At 41.9% G+C, this 22661-nt stretch overlaps 1 protein-coding gene across 1 annotated transcript; it reads left to right on the top strand.

Moving 5' to 3' along the window:
- LOC117147228 lies at positions 1 to 17360 on the top strand. Its single transcript, XM_033314040.1, has 4 exons — positions 1 to 147; positions 16620 to 16879; positions 16936 to 17077; positions 17149 to 17360. The coding sequence occupies exons 1-4, from the start codon at positions 1 to 3 to the stop codon at positions 17179 to 17181; spliced, it is 582 nt and encodes a 193-aa protein (XP_033169931.1). The 3' UTR covers positions 17182 to 17360.
- The last annotated feature ends 5301 nt before the right edge of the window (positions 17361 to 22661 follow it).

Raw genomic sequence — 22661 nt, 5'->3', positions numbered from 1 at the left:
ATGGATAGTGGTCATTTGGATGCGAATATGTCCAGGCCGTTGGTCCACCTTCATTTGCATCATTTGGCGCCTCCTAATGCAGCGGAGAGCTCTGGAAGCACCACGAGGATGGACTCCTGGAAAAGCGACATGGACATACGAGAGGATGTGGCATGCAACATTTCGTTTACGTCGAGTGCACTTTCGGTCACATTCATTACACAATTCCTATAAATAACATTTCGCAGGGCTTCCTGCCTGCTAGCTGGCTGCTGTTGCTCCTTTTTGGCCAGCTCCTTCCAGATCCAGACAGTGAAACACCCCCTTTCCCTCACACACACGGACGCAGGACATGCAGGACACACAGACACCACACGTCGGCAACGATTTTCTTTATGGTATTTACAACAACATCGTCAGCTCGTCATCGTTTTGCCGCTGGCCAGAAGAGGGGAAAATCAGAGGCTTCGGGAAACTGATGGGAAGAAAGCGAAAAGGGGCGGAGGCAGGGTATTTTATTTACGAGTATTTTACAACGCTCACACACTCGACCGCAAATAAACAACGCCTCATCTCATACCCTAACTAATTTGCATTATCCTACCATGGATTACCCGTCTTATGTTGAGAAATATTACTATTCTTCCGTGTGCATTTAATATTTTACTGATGAGAACTTTTTGTATATTGTCATAAGTTCAATTTACTACCAATATTTTTTTGCAGCGCACTTAAAAAATAAAACAAATTTGCCGACCTGCAGCCAAACGCAAATATCAGTTCTGCAGGGTATTCTCAACTGGGCAGCAGGGTAAGAGAGTCTGCAGTCGGAGGCTCCTGCAGGATGCTCAACTGCTCGCTTTTGCCGTATATGTGTCTGCAATAAATTTGTGTGCTTTATTGATATTTTATATGATTTTATTTTATGCTTATTCCATTCGGCTATCGCAGTACGACGAGTGCCTGGGCCAGTGCACTTTAAGCGCTGTAAATTTCCCATTTAATTGACAGCCGAATCATAATTGCATTGTTCTGCCTTCGCCGCATTGAATCCGACTTTGCTACCGCTGTTTGAATTTAAATTCAGCAGCTTCAACTGCTGCAGTCTGCAGTCTGCACTGCATATTTATGAAGTTATTGCAATGCCAACTGGCATAAACATATTCATCGGGCGATGTGGGGAACTGTTTGATTTGCCACTCTAACGAACAGCCTGTGTGTAGATGGTGTAGTTGGTGCAGCGCATAGCTTGTAGGGTGTAAGATGTAGGGTGTAGAGTGTAGGGTGTGCCTAGGGTGTGTGTGCCAGAAGTGCTCATTGTTTGCTATGCAAACTTTGCCAGTCGCTGCTGCTTCGCCGGCTTCTGCGACTGCTCTTCCCACTCCTGTTCGCACTGAATCCTCCTGCTTTTGGCCAAATATCAATAGCACGCCGGGATGTGGAGAGCCAAATGGCGAGCCGCACTCCACTTGCATATTTATGTTGCACATGATTATGTTTAATTTTCAACCGATTCCCGCCCCGAGGCTAACAAATTCGTCCTAGTCAAGAGTTGAATACCAAACGATCTGTAAAAAGTCAGACGGAAAAAGGCCCCAACTTATATGATTAGATTCAACCCATAACTAGAAAGGCACTTAAAGGCACTCTGGAGTGCAAAAACTAATGTGGTTGGTGCAGCATTGCATACATGACATGCATGACATGTTCATGTATGTCATCATGAAAACATTTCTTAAAAATGAAAGCCGAATAGACATGTAACTGCTAGTTAAAATATGGATAATACTATGGATTTAAAACGTGGTTCCTAATTTGTAAATAACAAAGTCCGCACAGTAAGCAACCAAAAATCAGGGAAGAAAGCTACTTTTGGCAAGCCGATGTTCATATACCCTTGCAATAATTAAAAATGAAAGAAGCAACTGATGTATTTCAAATAACAACGCTATGATAGTATGGTTTTATTTATATGATATGTATATTGGTATACTAAATTCGTTTAAAATCGTAGTGTATATTAATCATTTATGATAAAAAAGAAAGAAGGTACAAAAGTGTTCGACCTGCAAGTATATCTTTGAATATGTTTCAAGCAAAGCTCCTTAGAACTGAGGGACTAAACAAGTCTCTCGTAGAAACGGATGGACATGGGTATACATATCTATTCTGCTGTTTCAGTACCAGTATCAAGAATATACGTACTTTTAACCGATGTAAATCTGCACTTTAATGCGTTGCAAACTTTTGAGTGAAATCGATGCAATCGATGCATCCTGCAAGGGTATAAAAAGGTGTATGCATTTCGAGGAGCGAGAACTGCACAAAAATCGACTGCGAGTACACTACAGAATTGCAATCAAGAACCGAACCGATTTCCCTGGCAGTTAAGTAATTGACCAATTCCAGAGCACCACTCGATTGTCAGCCATTCGAGTTTGCGACAATATCGATAACCTGTCACAATATCGTTAGCCTTGATGGCAGTTGCTGTGCTCCCTCCGTTTCGTTTTTATGTCCTTTTGTTAACTGACCAGTCCATCCTCCAGGCCATCGCATTGAATCGTTCAATCCATTTTCCCGTTCTCGCCAGCCCCATGGCCAATGTCACAAATTAAAATTTATTTTCTGACCATTTTTATTTAAAGGTTTGCCTCGCCGGCCACCCAATCCCATCCAGACCAAGTTTGAATGTTTGAAACGGTTCTCTGGGCAGCAGATGGCATTCTGGACCAAAATAACAAATGCAAGCACTCCATTGCAGCCAACGTGCAACATTTGAGCCTGGAAAAATGTTTTCGCTATTTAAACGCATTTATTACTCTTGTTTAGCACTACACTTTTTTAGCAAGCAAATTATTGTTCTTAGAGTACGGTTAACATTATGCAATTTTGTCCACGGCAATGTCTAACGGCATTAGAAATTGTGTCTCTTATTCCCATCAGATGTTTGCTCATTTATAAACCATATTTCACTTAATATTAATCAGAGTTAATAACGCTCGTAGTGATATTGTGACCTGTTTTCAACCATCTAGTAAAAAATGAAGGCTCAATAAAAAGTGACAAATCACGCGAATCGCATAGTAAAAACGTGATTTTAAGCGTTTGTTTAGTTTTCAAAATGTTCAAGTATTTTTCCAAAAGGTGAGGGCGTGCCAAATTCGACCTGACAGTGACCCAATAGCCATACCCGTTGTTATCCTTTTTATTGTTGTTATTGTCACATTTATGCACACTTAATGGCAGCGACAATCGACCTATGAATGTTCTTAGCTTTGACTCTCTGTGGGCGGGCGGTTGTGGGTAGCTGTGTGTGGGCGTGGGGGTAGGGTAGAAGCATGAACGGAAAAGTCGTCGGAAGGAGGAACAGGATCTGGCAGAAGCTGCTGCAGCTCCACAATGCTTCATAATGGCAAGTGCAGGAGCTATCCGAATCAGGAATACCCTTTAGTACATCCCAGAGGAAATAATTGTAAGATGTGTATATTAATCACATTTAGTACAATTAAAATAAAAAGTACAATTTTGTGCTAGGCACTATGTTTAAAATTATTTTTTATTTTTTAAATGACTAATAATTAACTTAAGCAAGTTGCAAAATCTTAATCCACTTAATTATCCACTTAATCCACTATTTATTAATGTGTGTCCATTCTTCAATGCACATAGTTAAAAATATTTTTTATATATATTGGTTTGTGTTATGAAAGCTTTTTCAATTTAATTGAAATCGAACTATTTTTGAAAGTGAACCTGCCAAATCTCATAACAATACCCTGCAATCCTTTCTCCATCTACTGGGTAGGCAAACAACGACGAAGAATTGTGCTATCCCCCAATACCGATGTGCTCCCCTTTTTCCGGGAATTTTTGGGCTCGGTTTTCAGTTCGGGCGGCTCTTTTGGTCATTTTGGTTGGAGCATATTGAAAAATTGTTGTTGTAGGAAAAACCCATTTGGCTATTGTTTGTCATACGTTGGAAGGCAGCCGGTGCCGTCGCTTTTCCTGCCGTTCCTGTTTTCCAGCTTCGGTGGATTTTTAATAAATGACTTATGTGTATACACCGCGGGGCTAACTGCTTTCCACGTTCGGATGTGTGTGAGCGTGGAATGTGGTTCTCGAAAACCCCCATACCCACCCATGCTCATGTATTTCCACCCCTTTCAGCCATCTTTCCGTTGTTTGTGCTTTTAACGAGCCCAGCTGCGTGCCGGTTGCGAAAATCGCTTTTAAAAATAATAACAATGTTGTTCGCCACCACGAACAGTTTACCTCCTCGTCCCCACTACGAAGTTTTAGAGAAATTCAAGAGGGGTTAATATAACTGGTCAAGCAATTTAGTGGAGTCCAATCAAGTCATTTGGTTACTGACTTCAACGCACTCCGCATTAATATATCAACGTTATCCGATTTTTCTAGTGTAGTATATGCATATGCAAGACGATTTCATGATTTCCTAACAAAGTGAAATCAAATTAGCCAAAATCCTTGCTTTTATTTTGTTAGCGATTTCCCATACTTGTGTAAAGGCCCTGCCCTGTATTTTAAAGTTATAAATAAAAATGTTTGCTGTTCTTGAATAATATATTTTTAAAACAGCTGATCTACTAATGTAGTACCAAAATCGTGGTTAAATAATAAAATTTTAAGCTTACTTGCCCAGGTTAGACCACAATACTATATATTTCCTACGTATATATGCACATCTACGAAATATAGACGCTCCTCAAATAAAGGGAGTGCAAGATGGATGAAAATACCCAATTAGGGAAGCGATTGTTTTCCAGATTTGCCACTCCAGATCGACTGTGCTAATTATAGTGATCAAGATGGTATATAATTTGTAGGGTTGAAAACGCTTCCTTTTACCTGTTACGTACTTCACATTCACATATTTGTTTGGCAAATCGATCAAAATGAGCCATAAAAAAAGAAAATTAAATAATTTCTTGTGTGTGGGAGTATTGAGCTTTTTAAGTCCCCTGAGACGACCGGGGCACATAAGCAGGTGGCAACACTCACCGACATTCCGACGATCAATCGAGGAACCTCGTTAGGCAACATCCATGCTTCGACGCATCTTGAAATGAAGTGGTATAAGTGTTGGTAGATCCGTAGGAGCACAGCTTGACATCGACTCAGGACCTAAAGAGGATCTTCGACGCACGGCTTAGTTTCCCAACCAGGTTATAATCACTGAGCCCGGCGGTTTCCGATTGCAGTCCCATTCCAGTGTTGTCTAACAAGGTCTTAAGTTTAACTAAAGTCCCCGAGATTATTTTTGCCGACTGGACGAATCACGACCCACCCACAGCGTCGAACCACAGGAAACATCACCCACAAAGCACGGGCACCCACAGCACCTACATATGACGAAAAGCCAAATAGCCCTTACATCATGAAATAGTAATGCCCTAAAATAGTGGAGTAGCTCTGTTTACATACTAGAATGAATTCTCTTATGTTAAAGGTGATCACCCGGTTACCAGTAACAACACTTAGCAGATCTTGTTTCCATGATCTTTATTTGTCTCGTTTTACACTTTCCCGAACGTCTCGACGTACTGATCTTGCGTCTTGTTGACTTTCATGGCTGTAGCTTCCATGCTGCTTGCGTTGCTTAGCGTTGTTTACTCATATTCTCGTTCTCCTCGACTGTCTCGCTTCCAACGCTCAGCCTGCTTATATAGGACTCCTTTAACCGTTATTCCTAGATATTTTCAGTCTCCAGATCCAAAGTCCACAGTGTTGCCGTAAGCCTGGTCCAAAGTCCAGCTTGGTACCGTTTCTCTCCAAAAATCGGCACGCCGACACTATCGGTTCTACTCTTGTTCTGCTCTAATTCATGCCTTCCCACACTTGCTCTCCACACTCTCTTTTGCCATGATCTGTTCTTTGACTTTGTTCTCCAAACTCTCTTTCCGCAGATTACATTTCTCCATACTTCCTTTTTACAGACTCTGTCTCTCCAAACTCTCTTTTTCGCACTGCGAACGCTCTTATTTGTTGCGTAACTGTCAATAATCAGGCCCTTCTTCCGCAGTTGACATATGCATGAGTGCGAAGTTTTAACTTCTCTCTTTTACCGTTTACAGATGAAAATAGAATTAATACTTTTACTTTAAACAACAGTGTTCCTTTAAGCTTTCGAGTCCAGCATTTTGAATTGCCAAAGCTGTCGTCTGGCTTTACAGCACCCCGGAGATCAATGGGTTTTTCTTGGCCTTAAAGTCGTGCCAATATTTGCGAACTACTCGAGAACCTCGCTCCGACTTAATTGACTGGCTTTGCCAGAACTTTCCATTCATTTGGCTTTTGTTTTCCTTTGGTCTCTAATTCTCGTCGCTGCTCTTTCAAACATTTCTCCGTTTTTCTGTTTTTCCAGCTAATGAAAACATTTGCCGGAGCAGAACGAATACGAGTAGTTATTAAAATATTTTCGTCTGTGTCAGCCAATGACATTTACAGGTTTTGCAACTAGCAGTCCGTGCAGGACACTCGAACACATACACACAGACATATGTGTGTGTACCGGGGACAGCAGCCATTTTGTTTGGCTGATGCTGTTGATGCTGATGTCGGTACGTCGGTTTGTCGGTTAGTCGGTACGTCGGCTTGTCGGTTTGTGAGGGCGATGGCAATGGAGATGGGACTCACAGAGGCGTCGGCTGGAAATGGTTGTGGCGGGGGGAGTGGCCGTTGCTTTGGGGGCTTGTTTGCTTTAAAGTGCAACATATTTACCTGAGCAGTACCAACTGAAATGTCGCTTGGTCCTCCCTCCAAAAATCCGGCTCGTGGGCCCGCATGAATGACGCACCGCATGGATCCTTTTGGCCGAATGCCCTGCAGCAACCTTTCACCTCCCACTGCCCACGCCCAATCCTCTGCTGTTTAGCATACCCCTTGATTCACAAAACATATGGACTGTGAACCAAAGTGATAAATGCAAACTATTTGTATATTTACTTATTATAAATTAAGCATTCTGGCTAACAGAGAGTTTCGAAACCGGTTGCAATATAAATATAGAGATAGAGCGGATATTATTTAAAATCAATTACTTTCTTTAGAATTTGTTCTATAGAGACGATTCGCACTTTTAAATAAATCATAAATTATGATAAATAAATAGAAAAATGTATTAGCGCCACGTTCGAAGGTGAGAATAGTTATAGCTTTGTTATACTCTAAATGAAAGCATATGAAAACTAAAAAATAAACATTTCTATTAACATTTAGCAGTTACAATTCCCATCCATCTTGAGCCATTTTTCGAGGGTGTCCCCATGTCGATTGGCTAGACTTTGTTGGCCACAAGTCTGGCCGCATTCCCCGCCTTGGGCGCCTATTGCCATTTCAGCCTTTGTCCTGTGTGTGTTTATGCTGATTTTAATCAACGATTTTAACGTGCGCATTTGTTTGTCATTTACAGTTATTGCTGCATAAACACACACACACACAGAGGTAGACCTTTATTGGTTGGCATAAACAGGTGAGAAGAGCGCGCGACTTTCGTTTGCATATTGCATATTTTCACACAGGCACTTTTTCGATAGAAATTTTTATTGCTCAATATTAAAGCGAAAAACATGAGGAAGTGGTAAGTGGTGCACTATTTTTTCATCGTCTGTTTCCCGCCAAATTAAATAGAATTATTAAACAAATAAAGCGAAAACAAATTAAAATGCATTTAAAATGGGTTTTGCCAAATGAAATTAAGTACAAATTTAATAATAACTGAATATTTAATTGAAACGAAATTGGAAGGAGTTAATTCTGTTTTCCAACCGATCCCTATGATTCTCGATTCCGGGCATCATAAACATAATTTACATGGACTGCCATAAAACGCAGACCCGGTTTTTCACGATTTCCATTTTCCAATAGTAAAATTTAAGCTTTTCCTTTGGCAAGGGGATGGGTAGAACAAATGACTGCCGGCACAAGTAAATCAATTGGCTGCCATTTGTATGCGTAACATGGGCGGGGGCCGCACCCCCCCTCTCATTTTGGCCCGTATATTTTTTTCAACCTTTTACCGAACAGCTGCTGCCATAAATATGACTGGGAAAAACGTTGGAAAAACGGAAAAGCGGAACGAAGGAGACAGACACACAGGGGGTCCTTAAGGTGTAAGTCAAACTAGCGGGCGTGGCTTCCGCACAGACCCCCATTCTACCCACGCCCATGGTAGCTGGTGATATAGCAGCGTTTTATGCGCAAATGCAAATTAAATTTTCACCGAATCGCAAACGGGAAAATCGCTGGAAACAAGTCTCGCAAGAATGTGGGCGTAAGAAAAGTCCTGGCAACCAGTATTTAAAGGTACCCTGTTTTACAGTAGCTATATTATATTATGTCAAGCCCGACACAACGAACACCCTGGATGACCATGATAAATACGTGGAACTGCGAAACACATTGTTACATAAACAATGATCATAAACACCTTTATGATCGATTTAGTGCCACTTTTGCTTTCGCATGGCGCATGTACAGGAACATTTCCAATACGACAGGGTATTCGATAGTCCCCATATAGACCCAATTTTGTCCAACTTATTATTCTTGCCGGATTCGCTGTTTTTACCCGTTACTCGCAGAGTAAAAGGGTATACTAGATTCGTTGAAAAGTATGTAACAGGCAGAAGGAACAGTTTTTATTTATATAAAGTATCAATAGCCGAGTCTAACTGCCCATGTCCGTCTGTCCGTCCGTATAAACGCCTCGATCTCTGGAACTATAAAAGATTGGGCATACAGCTTCCAGAGACATAGACGCAGCATAAGTTTGTTGCCACGCCCACAAGGCGCCAAAACTGCCACGCCCACACTTTTAAAAAATGTCTTGATTTTTCTTCGTTTTCTTGTTCGTCTTGCCAATTTCCATCGGCATACCAAAAACATATTGTCAACGCCCACACTCTTGAACAATTTGAAACAATTTTGTTTCCCATTTTGTTTCCCAATATCTATCGATATATCAGAAAAGTTACGAAATTTCGCGTTCGTATTTCCACTAGGTGAGTAACGGGTATCTGATAGTCGGGGAACTCGACTTTATCATTCTCTCTTGTTTTTGTTTTGATATGCTATTGGGACTAGCTCACGTTTTGTGGCTGTGTTTTTGTCGGCCGGTTCTTATACGTTTTATTGTTGCTTAAAATTTACGCCATGAGCAATAAAATATTTTAATGGCCACATAAAATGCTGCAGCATTTGTAAATAAACCGAGGAGGCCAAAAAAGGGGGACAGAGTCTTGTCTTTGTAACAGATTTCACATTCCCTTCTACATTTTTTATAGCCTCGCGAGCAATTTGCCAAATGAAAATCGCACACGCGCTTATAAACGCACTGGGCTCTGGATTCCCCTTCAAACACTTTGCATCAGTTTTTGTTGTTGCTTGCTTAATTGTTTGCTTTGTTGCAGCAACAATGGGATGTAATTAAAAAGTTTCCTCAAGAAATTCAATCAGCCAAACTCTAGCCCCCCCGGAGGACACGCCCACAATGTAAACAATGAAGCCAATTAAACGCTCATTAAGTGCGCAGTTCCAAGGATAAAAACTCTTGGAGAAGGGCCACATCCGCGTGCTCATCCGCATCCTTAGCGCCGCCATCATCAGCGTCTCAAGTTAATTTTTTAAAGCACAGCTTTGGGCGCTCAGGTGGATGAAACACAAAAACAACAGGTGAAAATCGGGGGAAGTGGGTGATAAAGGCAGCAGCCATAGCGCACTGAAGGGCAAAAGTTTCGCCGAAAACTTGCTCGTACTCCGCTTTCTCTTCCGTCCCGTAAATTCGCCTCCCACACACCGAATTTTCCTGCATTTTCCAGCCGACTGCTCAGTGAAAAATGCAAACCGTTTTTGCTGCTTGAGCCCAAATGAAGGTAATAAACACACTTGCAGGCCAACAACAGCGACGGGACAGGGAAATCGCAGCTCCCAAGACCGAACACCGAAACTGGATTGAAATCTAATTTTGGCTGTTGTTAATTTCTGGGATCGATTCAAGCAAACTACCAAAAATAGTGTTTTGCTTGCCACTCACGGTCACTTACGTAATCTGCTTTCTACATCATGTTTGAACATATAGAAACTGCGTAGCAATATTTAAATGACTAAGCATTTTTCAAGATGTCACCCCTCCATTCACATTAGTTGATGGAAAATGCTCATGCATTAAAGACAAAGGAATTTTCCACCCATTTGGGTACCGCCATTACCATCCATTGTCGGCGCTCTCCTTCGATGAAGATTAGCATATGTCTTCATCGCTATCCTCATCCACGAACAGCACCCGGCACACAGCATCCACATCTCCATCCGAATCCATCGCCAGCGGCTTCTGTCAGCCATCCATTCGCACTCCGTCCCAAGTGCCACGCCCCCTTTGTGTCGCCCTGTTTGGCATTTAAAGGTAAGCAGCTAAGTGCCAAGTCACCCGGCTCTAACTTCTCCTATGGGCTTGCACACGCTCAAAAAATATTGGCTACATTCAGATCAACATATCCGGAAATTGTATCCTAAATTGTTCCATACGCATTGCGCGGAAATGCTGGGATGCTTATTTTAAATTTGAAATTTGTAGTTGCGAAATGTTAGTGAACAAAGCGTCTAATGAAGTGGAAGTAATTTTAAAAGCGTTTTTAGTTATTGAATGGCTGCATAATTTTATTTCTTCCTTATAGGTGATACATTTTATGAGTGCACTCCCCGAAGCGACTTGTCGATGACTACTGTGATGTACACACTGTGAGTGAAGAAACTGGCTTAAAGGAGGTTGCAGCAAGGGGGCTTCCGGGGGGTTAAGGGTCGCAAAAAGGGGCTCGCGGGGGAAGGGGGTAACAACTTACAAAGCGACGTCGTCGGCGTTGTCAAGTTGCATTTGGCTCAATTGAAATCGAAGTTGCATCTTCCAGCATTTCTTTTGTCTACGCAAGCATTCTATGACTAGAAGCCCCTTTAAAAAGGGGGGGGATCACAAAATGGTGGAAATGGGGGCGTGGCCGCGTGTGTGCACACATTTTGACGGCAACATCGCACGGATATCTGCTGGCATCAATGCGCATATGGCGGACGGAAGACGAGAGAAATTTTGGGGGGAAGGAGGTAGGAGCGGATTAGGATGGGGTGGGAACGGGAGCGGAAGGGGAGGAGCCAAAGGATGCTTCCTTTATGTTTAAAAGTCGCAGCGCGTAAAACGAAATTGACAAAATCGTATGGAAGTGGCTGAGGCGAAAAGGGGGAGTTTCTGGGTAACGTATGTATGTACAATGGCAGTCACTTAAATTTAACTGTAACTGTTCCTTATGATAAGTAAGCAAGCTTACGACACGCCAACATGCTATAGCGACCAAAAAAAAATATTTCAAATATTCTGGGGGATTTCCGGATATTGGGAGTGTGGTTGAGTGGCGTCTTAGGCCCGCCAAAGGAGGTGATACGACAGGAGGCGTGGCCGGGGGTAAGGAGATTTCAAAGTCCCCTAGTTGACATTGATTGCTCAGCATCCGTGAAAGCAGAACAACGGTGGGCTGCTGTAATAGCGACAAAAAAAGAAATGAAAAATCAATGAAATCAGGAAAGGATGCTAACGGCAAGCCGAAGTTCATATACCCTTTAAGTAATAAAATATAATTCCTATCGCTGTTATTTGATATGGTCTTTCGATGTGGGTTACCTTCAAACCGACATTATATGTTTTGATATAACTGGTATACAGCAAGTTGTAATGGTTGACTAAGAAAGAGAAGCAGAGGTATGTCCAATTCTCGACACTCGGGGTACCCAAAAAACTGGAGATTCGGGATCTCACTTATCTACTATGTTAGGAATATTGGCGGGTGGAATCCTCTGGTGCTTTTGATTTTTCGACGATGGGATGGGTCGGATTGCCTTCCAATATATAAAATATATTATAAATGAATAAAATGAGAAAAAATGTAAAAATTGTTCCAAAGTGTGGGCGTGATCGGTTCGGCGGCTTAAACGTTTTTTTGCAAATCGATGGAAATGTACAAGACTAATAAAATAAAACAAAAAAATATCGAAAAATGGTTCAAAAATGTGGGCGTGGGAGTTTTGGGCGCTTTTAGGGCGTTCGAGTGGGCGTGGCAAAAAGTTTTTGGCAAATCGATAAAAATTTACAAGACGTATACAAATGTGAAAAAATATTAACACGTTTTTCTAAAATGTGGGAGTTTCAGTTACGCTGCCTCTTTGTCTATAGAATCTGTATGCTTAATATCAACCTTCTAGCTTTTATAGTTCCTGAGATCTTGACTTCAGCCGGACAAACGGACATGGCTAGATCGACTCGACTATTGATCCTAATCAAAAATATATATATTCTTTATATATAAAGTCTATAGTCGGAAACGCTTGCTTCTGCCTGTTACATACTTTTCAACGAATCAACGAATTACTCTACGAGTAACGGGTACTAAAAACAAAAAGTTTTTAAAGACGGCGGCAAGACTAAAGGGTAGCAAGTCCTGTTTTGTTATTGGAAATTCGCTTTCTCTACCTAACCAGACCATAATCTTCACGATAGCATATTCGAAGATTCCCTAGAGAGACTTCCGATCTAATTAAAGTTGCCATGTCAATTCATGATTTCTCCTTGTTCACCAAAAGAGGCTGGGTGCCTTAACAAACACTATTTAGTTTTAATTAATTTTACTTTTTTTTTGCACGGGTCCCATGAACACAACACCCGCCCAACCGACCGAGGGGCGCTGCCGTGTATCGTACGGCTCGATTCGCGAGAAGATATAGACGCGATATAAAAAATAGAATAGGAACGAGGAAATGAATATAATGTAAAATAGCTCTAATAAATATTAGTTTTAGTAGGATCTAATTATGTATTACAAAAACTTAAAATTGATTGTTTTAAGAGCGGCTCTATGCCAAGATTACAGATAATAGGATAAAGTCTATTATAGTCAGAACATAATACTCTGTAAGGGTCATGCAACTCATAGTTAGAGGGTATATAGTTTCTAGTGAACCTACTTGGAACCGAGAAGTTAAGCCGACTAATCAAGTCGGGACTCTCAACATCCCCACGAATAAGCTTACAAATAAAAACTGTTCCAAGCACTAGGTTAACTAGGGATGGTAAATTAATTAAAAGTAGTCTACTGGAATAAGGAGGTAATATATGGTTTGCATCCCAATTTAGGCGATTCAATGCGGTCCGAGTGGACTGCGTATTGTGGACTCCAAAAAGGTGATCCGTACTCGAGAATCGGACGGACTAACGAAATAAATAAGGTTTTAGTCAAGTAAGGGTCATCAAATTCCTTAGACCACCTTTTTATAAAACCAAGCACACCCCTGGCCTTATTGACAATAGACGAAATATGGTCAGAAAATTTTAGTTTTGGGTCCAGAAGAACACCAAGATCATCAACTCGTGTTATTCTGTCCAGAGAGCACCCACTTAGAGTGTAAGTAGTGCGTATTGGGTTGGCACGACAAAAGGTCATAACTTTACACTTGGAGCCATTTAAGTCTAATATGTTATCACGGCACCATATTTGAAAGCTCTCTAGATCGGATTGTAAGTCCAAATGGCGCGAAATGTCCTTGTGCTGGAGGCATAATTTAACATCGTCTGCGTACATAAGTACACGCGAATGTTTTATTACTAAAGTGAGGTCGTTAATAAATAAGGTAAAAAGAAGCGGACCAAGATGGCTCCCTTGTGGGTCACCGGATGTGACTCGGAGAATACAAGATAGAGAATTTTTAAAGAGGACTTGTTGTGTCCTGCCATTCAGATAGCTTGACATCCAATTTAGAAGATCAACAGGGAAAGCTTATAGATCAAGTTTCCTTACTAGAAGGTAATGATTAACAGAGTCAAATGCTTTACTAAAGTCAGTGTACATGACATCTGTTTAAAGATTATTTTTGAAACCATGTATTACGAAAGAAGTTAGCTCCAAGAGGTTCGTGGTTGTAGATCTGCGTTTCATAAAACCGTGTTGACACGGTGATATGATTGCTCTACAAAGGTGCTGCAAATGGGAGTGATAACATTTTCAAAAAGTTTTGGGATAGCCGACAATTTAGAGATTCCTCTGTAATTGCTTGCATCCAGTTTGCTACCTTTTTTATGAAGAGGAATCACAAAGGACTCCTTCCATATATAAGGGACTGTGAAGATTCCAGAGATAAGGTAATCGGTTTCAGTAGAGGCTTGCACAAGGCTTCCGCACAGAATCTGAGCACACAGCCAGGGATTCCATCGGGACCTGGCGAATAGACCGGTTTAACACGCTGAAGATCGTTAAGCAGTGAGCTTTCGTTTATAGTGGGGCAAAATATTAGATTCGACTTAGATACCGCATAAGAGTATGGCTGTTCGGAATGAGGTAAAGTTGAATATGTTGTTTGAAAAAACTTGACGAATAGATCGGCTATTGCCTGATCCGATGTAACCGTAGTGTTTTCAAAAATTAGCGAGGAAGGGTAAGAACTTGTTTTTCGCTTAGTGCTAACGAAATTATAAAACTGTTTCGGATCCTGTGCAAACTGGAACTTACAACGGTTTAAATAATTTTTGTAGCACTGAGCATTAAGCACGGTAAAGTTTAACCGAGCGCTTAAATATTTAGAAAAGATGGACTGAGAACCGGTATTTTTAAATTTTGTATAAAGTCTGGACTTTACATTTCTTAGGTGTGTCAACTTTTTATTAAACCAAGGAGGTTTAGAGATTGACGGATAGTACATCGGAACACAAGAGTCAAAAAATGATTTAATTGCGGTATAAAACATATTAATCGCATCCGCCATTATGTTGCAGGAGTAAAGATCGGACCAATTAAAGCCAGCTATAAAATTGTTTAACCTCCGAAAATTTGCCTTTCGAAAACAGTGAATTCGCTTGTTGACTTCTCTGATTTTACTTTTACTACGGTACCTATGTCGATTGTCACCTCGAAAGAAGGATGATATGGAGCTTCAGGTTGAGTAAGAGGTGCTCTGGACAGAAACACACTTTCAGGACTTGATTCAAGACATAGATCCAACAGTCGACCAAGAGAGTTTCGAATATAATTAAATTGCGAAGGATAAGTCGAGCAAGCCGTCAATAAAGTCATGTTGTGCTAAAGGGAGAAGGATATTCGATTGTTTTTCTGGGGACCACGTTGTGCCAGGTATTTTAAAATCACCTAGAACTACCAATTGGTCCCTGTCAGAAAGTTTATTCAAGATGGACTGGATAGCGGACAGATGATTCTGATATTCCGAGAATTCAGAAGATGGCGGAATATAGGAGCACGTAATATAAACTGATCTGTCGGAAAAAGACAGCTTTACATATACGAATTCCGAGTTACGGGAATCGTCCAAAAGTAGCTCCTCCGACGCGAGGGTAGATCTAACCGCAATTAAGACTCCTCCTCCCCGTCTGGAGGGACGGTCAAACCTATATATAGTGTACATACCTGGGAAGACTTCGGAGTTCAGTATCTCCGGCTTTAACCAAGTCTCTGTGAGCACTATAATATGGGATGCAAATGAAAGACTATCACAAAACAATTTGATTAATTTGCTACGCAAGCCTCTAACATTTTGATAGGAGATAGTAAGATTTGTTGTTAGTTTTTTGAAGAGGCGGATGGTGCAGTTGTCTGGCCACGTGAGGGAAGTTTAATTCCCACGGGCACCTTTTTCTTATTTTTGATCTTAGCTTCAAACTCTTTTACCACCATACTATCCGGCCAAAAATCACCCGAACATATGGTCGAAAAGAGCTCGTTTGGGACAGTTATCTTGAAAGATGATATGTCCCTAGCGTAAGAGAAATTAAATTTTTCCACTTTTATATTATCGGCTTTTGTTTTGTCTTGTATATAAGACAATACATCCGACGATGTTTGATCAGGGGAAAGCCGAGAAACAAAAATTTGTTTCTTTAGTGGAACCACCGCGAGGGGTTTTGGCGCTGCAGATTGTATTTCTGAAGCGCCAACTTGTGCCGGTAGTCCGGACTCAATGTTCCCTTGTGGTGGTAAACTAATCGAGACAGGTGGAATCACTGGTTGAGAAATCAGTGCAGACAATTCTCCTGTGTACAGCGACCGGAGCTGATCCGATCCAAGGATGACATCGACTGGTGGGCAGAACGTTGGGTCTGCCCAAGGGAGCTCGCAGATATGCTTCCACGTCGAAGATGATGGGAGTGAGGATGTCGCGAGTTGAGATAAACGAGACGAAATTCGAGAGCTTGGCCCGAATGTCGAGAGCGCAGCTTGATATGTTCGCTGATGGCAAGTATTGCAGATCCAGTGTCCAAGGGCAGCCTGCACATTGTAGTCGTCGATGACGTCAGCAAGGATGGATTTTTTAGATTATATTTAGCAACTAGTCATCTTAGCATTTAATTATAACTTTTTCATTGCATTTACAAAAAAAAAAACATTCAAATTTTTCTTTAACTCAGCTACAGACGAGTGGGATAAATATAACTTAAATATAATTAATATAATATAATAATTATATAATATAATGTACCTTTGTATATTTATTGAATGCAACCCTGCATTCGGTAGCCCTGCCTACTTTTGACATTTGGCTTTGCTCTGTCCCTATAGAATTCAGTGCAAATCTAGAAGCCGTACCGGAGAAACCATTTTCATCAGGGTATGCGCAATCAGTCTACCCAGACTAAGACTTCGCCATCCAAGACAGCGAATAAGTCTACCCAGACGGAACCTGTCACTGATGACAACGTGCAAGCTAGGGTGATCGCAATGCTGACAGGATTGGACTCGATCTTGGACTTGCAGCTGCGTAGCAGAAGTCCTTCGTCCGAAGAGCACCAGCGCCTAAATGAGATGTTGACCGGCCACAACTGCGTTTTGCTGCGCGAGTGAGTTCAAGTGATTAGTGGTGAGAGTTCTGACCTAAAGTTTATGGTTTCATCAGAGTCCTGGAGTCAAGGAAGCGAAGGCTTCCCGCGGACGACCTAACCGGGCTTCTAACTACAATACTAGAGCGAAATCCAGATGGGAAACCGCTGCCTAAGCGGCAGAAGCTGGAGCGCCAGGAAGAAGCGTCCTCAGAGGAGGTAAACAAGTCTCACGATCAATCATGTTCATTCTACACAGATTCAATCATACATACTACGTATCTTTTCAGACAACAGAAGATTGGGAATCTGAACCATTCTAACTTGGAAAAGTCGATGAGTTAACGACAAAATGATTGGACAGTCAACTGAGCAGGTCAGATTCAACATTTGCAGGCAACATGCAAAAGAAAGAAAAACATTTAAAAATGCAGATAGCTTTGAATTTGTAAGACTTGTATCGAAACAGCTGTATACTAATTGCTTACAAATAAAAACCGCCAGTTACTGTTTAGTTTATGTTGTTGGTTAATTTCAGCCGCTTGAAATGATTATTTATGTACGTATTTATTGAGAGGCAAAATGTGACTAAACTAAAGCTTCGGCTCTGCACACGCCATACGATTATGCTAGCTTAAGATGTTAAGTGACAGTTAGGACAGTTAGGGTCAAAGCAATGTAATGTAAACAAAAGATAAAGGGTGCCTTGTCCGCGCGCATACAGGGTGTTTTGTTCCCTTAAACAGTTATTCGGCACAGAGACAGCGCAGCAATTTTGGCAATAGGGCGTTTATATGAGAAGTCTTCAACGTTCCGACCCGGCTCCTTGAGTACTTCCAGTGTGTCGATCCTCAGATTGCCGGTTTCCAAACGCCATTTTGTATGTTCCTGAAGAGATGTCAGCTATTCCATGTGCCACCGTTTCCAGAAACCTTGGACCATGGCTTGCAGCTGAGTCCACATCTCCAATCGATTGACTTGCATATCCAGGCGACAGGAATAATGCAATGCAGTGTACGGAGCTTATTGTTAGGTCCTCCTCAAACGTTAGAGCCTTGGATCCAAGTATCCGTGTTATATGGAGCTTAAGTGAGCGAACACCACCTTCCCACATCCCTCCAAAATGGGAAGCAGATGGGGGTATAAAGTAGAAGAAGAATCCTGCTAATTCCTTATCTTTGGCTTGCTGAATGGCCAGGCGTCTTCCAGGGTTTGCTTGCCTCCATGAAATGTGGTTCCGTTGTCCGAATAAAGGTCAGTAGGCTTCGTTTGGCGGGCGAGGAATCGTTGTTGGGCTGCTTTGGAAGTCTTTGTAGTTAGATCACTAACATCCTCGATATGGAGTGCCTTTGTGGTAAGACACACGGAAATATAAAACCATGCCTTTCCGGTGCGTGGAGTTCGTCCTCGGGATTCCTTGAGGGCGATCGTATAAGCGTAATCCAACCCTGTATGTTGAAGGCCTAGCCGCTGCTTTCTCGAGAAATAGCTAGCTCTGATCTGGTAGCCATGATCTGGTTACTGGCGCCTTTGCGTTAAAGAAAGCAGCGTTTGCATTAGAAGACAGATTTTCTGATGAGATTGCGGCTCCCCGAGTCCAGTACTGTTGACGGAGATTAGTAAGCTTTGCATCAACTCCAGTGTGAAGATGGGAGACATGAAAATGTAGAACGAGTAGTCCAGCTAGTAACGAATCCTCGGGTATCCGAATAGGGTGCTTGGCATTGTAGTTTAGCGTAGATTGATCGATTCTTCCACCGATTCGCATTATTCCAAAATCAACCTGGAAGGGAGAGAACCGGATTAGATGCGATTTAGGGTTAAGATGGCGTCGATTCTTTAGCTGGGAATATTCTCTGGCAACGAATTTATTTTACACATGTCGAATGAGTCGGCGTTGTGCGGCCAGCAGCTCTTCAGAAGTGAGGAATGGTGAAGAATTCCTTTGGTGCAATCGAAGAGTGTGAATGAAGCGATAACAATAACTAGATATCCTTATAAGACGCGTCCAGGTTGAGTATTTGTGTACGAGTAACTCGTTGATACTTTCGCCAGGAAAGTTATGTAGAGTTGTGGGCTTTACTGTTCGATCCTACGTGTTGACATCGAAACTTGGAGATACGTTGGCCACTCGGTGTACCCAGCCAAGACGGACCTTTCCACCACAGTCGCTGCTCCAGAAGCTTTGACGGATGAAGTCCTCGAGAATCACAATCAGCAAGATTGTCTTCCGTGCGAACATGGTTCCAGCAGTTGCGGGGAAAGTCGCTCAGCATCTCAGCCGTTCGGTTGCAGACGTAGGTGTTCCAACGTCGTGAGGGAACTGAAAGCCAGTGTAGCACATTTTCTGAATCTGTCCAGCAGCTGAAAAGAGGAATTGTTAGTGAATTGTTTGGACAAGAGTAAGCAATCGAGAGAGCAGTAAGGCAGCATTTAGCTCCAAACCTGGAATCGATACGGGCTTGATCGGAACCACCCGAGTTTTGGAGGCAACAAGGGTGACTCGAAAACTGCATCCAACTGCAACTCGAGCGTAGACCGGTAGTCGCCATAGGCGTGTGTGGATGCGTCGGCGAATCCGTGCAGCTGATCGTCTCGAAATGGTGACGCAATATACCGTGGGACTTGGCATTGCCATCTATCTTCTTTAGGCAATGATTTCAGGAGACGCCAAATTTTGGATCTCCATTTGCGTAGTTTGAATTTGCCTTTGTCCAAGAGTCCAATAAGCTCATCCTTTACAATCATAAGGTCCTCGAAGGTGTTGTACCCTGTTGGAATATCGTCCACATAGGCATCGTGCAGAAGTGCGTGGACTGCTGCAGGGTACTCTTGGCGAGTTGCTTAAGAACTCGAACAGCCAAAAAAGGAAACGGTGCCAATCCGTAAGTCACCGTCATTAGGCGAAAATTAAGCAGAGGTTCATTCTCAGTCTTGTGCCAAACAATGCGTTGAAAATTGGTGTTCGGCTTGAAGATTTGAATTCCGCGAAACATCTTCTCTATATCTACGCACAGAACATATTGGTGCTGCTGGAAAAGTAGACAAACGCCAAGAAGATCGCCTTGAATCGGTTGACCAATATGAAGTCTTTCATTGAGCGGTATTCCAGAGCTTTCCTTTCCAGATCCATCAAAAACTACAAGACATTTGGTAGTCAGGCTGTCCAGTATCTGGGAACACATCAACCAGAGCCGATGTCAGTTGCTCCATGTGTCCACGTTGGAAGAAGTCGTCCAGGAAAGCTTCGTACTGCTGCTTCAATTCTGGATACCGACGAAAATAGCGTTCCAGCGAGAACAGGCGATTGATGGCCTGTGGCAAGGTCGATTCAATAGGCGGTGCCGTCTCTTAGAAAGGGCACTCGACGACATAAACCCCGACCGTCGAGCGCTTATGGGTGGCAGCAAAATGACGCTCTGTAGGATCGTTAGCGTCCAAGAGAGCCTGGTTGGATTGAATGCTGTCCATCCAACCGACCGAGGGGCGCTGCCGTGTATCGTACGGCTCGATTCGCGAGGGTCATGCAACTCATAATTAGATCTACAATGATTTAAGATAAGGGGTATATAGTTTCTAGTGAACCTACTTGGAACCGAGAAGTTAAGCCGACTAATCAAGTCGGGACTCTCAACATCCCCACGAATAAGCTTACAAATAAAAACTGTTCCAAGCACTAGGTTAACTAGGGATGGTAAATTAATTAAAAGTAGTCTAATGGAATAAGGAGGTAATATATGGTTTGCATCCCAATTTAGGCGATTCAATGCGGTCCGAGTGGACTGCGTATTGTGGACTCCAAACAGGTGATCCGTACTCGAGAATCGGACGGACTAACGAAATAAATAAGGTTTTAGTCAAGTAAGGGTCATCAAATTCCTTAGACCACCTTTTTATAAAACCAAGCACACCCCTGGCCTTATTGACAATAGACGAAATATGGTCAGAAAATTTTAGTTTTGGGTCCAGAAGAACACCAAGATCATCAACTCGTGTTATTCTGTCCAGAGAGCACCCACTTAGAGTGTAAGTAGTGCGTATTGGGTTGGCACGACAAAAGGTCATAACTTTACACTTGGAGCCATTTAAGTCTAATATGTTATCACGGCACCATATTTGAAAGCTCTCTAGATCGGATTGTAAGTCCAAATGGCGCGAAATGTCCTTGTGCTGGAGGCATAATTTAACATCGTCTGCGTACATAAGTACACGCGAATGTTTTATTACTAAAGTGAGGTCGTTAATAAATAAGGTAAAAAGAAGCGGACCAAGATGGCTCCCTTGTGGGTCACCGGATGTGACTCGGAGAATACAAGATAGAGAATTTTTAAAGAGGACTTGTTGTGTCCTGCCATTCAGATAGCTTGACATCCAATTTAGAAGATCAACAGGGAAAGCTTATAGATCAAGTTTCCTTACTAGAAGGTAATGATTAACAGAGTCAAATGCTTTACTAAAGTCAGTGTACATGACATCTGTTTAAAGATTATTTTTGAAACCTAATACATGAAAGAAGTTAGCTCCAAGAGGTTCGTGGTTGTAGATCTGCGTTTCATAAAACCGTGTTGACACGGTGATATGATTGCTCTACAAAGGTGCTGCAAATGGGAGTGATAACATTTTCAAAAAGTTTTGGGATAGCCGACAATTTAGAGATTCCTCTGTAATTGCTTGCATCCAGTTTGCTACCTTTTTTATGAAGAGGAATCACAAAGGACTCCTTCCATATATGAGGGAATTGTGAAGATTCCAAAGATAAGGTAAACAGTTTCAGTAGAGGCTTGCACAAGGCTTCCGCACAGAATCTGAGCACACAGCCAGGGATTCCATCGGGACCTGGCGAATAGACCGGTTTAACACGCTGAAGATCGTTAAGCAGTGAGCTTTCGTTTATAGTGGGGCAAAATATTAGATTCGACTTAGATACCGCATAAGAGTATGGCTGTTCGGAATGAGGTAAAGTTGAATATGTTGTTTGAAAAAACTTGACGAATAGATCGGCTATTGCCTGATCCGATGTAACCGTAGTGTTTTCAAAAATTAGCGAGGAAGGGTAAGAACTTGTTTTTCGCTTAGTGCTAACGAAATTATAAAACTGTTTCGGATCCTGTGCAAACTGGAACTTACAACGGTTTAAATAATTTTTGTAGCACTGAGCATTAAGCACGGTAAAGTTTAACCGAGCGCTTAAATATTTACAAAGGATGGACTGAGAACCGGTATTTTTAAATTTTGTATAAAGTCTGGACTTTACATTTCTTAGGTGTGTCAACTTTTTATTAAACCAAGGAGGTTTAGAGATTGACGGATAGAGTCAAAAAATGATTTAATTGCGGTATAAAACATATTAATCGCATCCGCCATTATGTTGCAGGAGTAAAGATCGGACCAATTAAAGCCAGCTATAAAATTGCTTAACCTCCGAAAATTTGCCTTGCGAAAACAGGGAATTCGCTTTGTTGACTTCTCTGAATTTACTTTTAATACGGTACCTATGTCGATTGTCACCTCGAAAGAAGGATGATATGGAGCTTCAGGTTGAGTAAGAGGTGCTACCCTGGACAGAAACACACTTTCAGGACTTGTTTCAAGACATAGATCCAACAGTCGACCAAGAGAGTATATAATTAAGAGAGAATATAATTAAATTGCAAGGGATACCATAAGTCGAGCAAGCCGTCAATAAAGTCATGGTGTGCTAAAGGGAGAAGGATATTCGATTGTTTTTCTGGGGACCACGTTGTGCCAGGTATTTTAAAATCACCTAGAACTACCAATTGGTCCCTGTCAGAAAGTTTATTCA

This window comes from Drosophila mauritiana, chromosome X (genome assembly GCF_004382145.1).
Source record: "Drosophila mauritiana strain mau12 chromosome X, ASM438214v1, whole genome shotgun sequence".
NCBI lineage: Eukaryota > Metazoa > Arthropoda > Insecta > Diptera > Drosophilidae > Drosophila > Drosophila mauritiana.
This window is presented reverse-complemented; position numbering and strand designations above follow the sequence as displayed.

Coding starts and splice junctions, on each gene's coding strand:
- LOC117147228 (XM_033314040.1), top strand. CDS start 1: ATGGATAGTGGTCATTTGGATGCGAATATGTCCAGGCCGTTGGTCCAC. Junction 16,880..16,935: donor AACTGCGTTTTGCTGCGCGA/GTGAGTTCAAGT, acceptor TGGTTTCATCAG/AGTCCTGGAGTCAAGGAAGC. Junction 17,078..17,148: donor AAGAAGCGTCCTCAGAGGAG/GTAAACAAGTCT, acceptor GTATCTTTTCAG/ACAACAGAAGATTGGGAATC.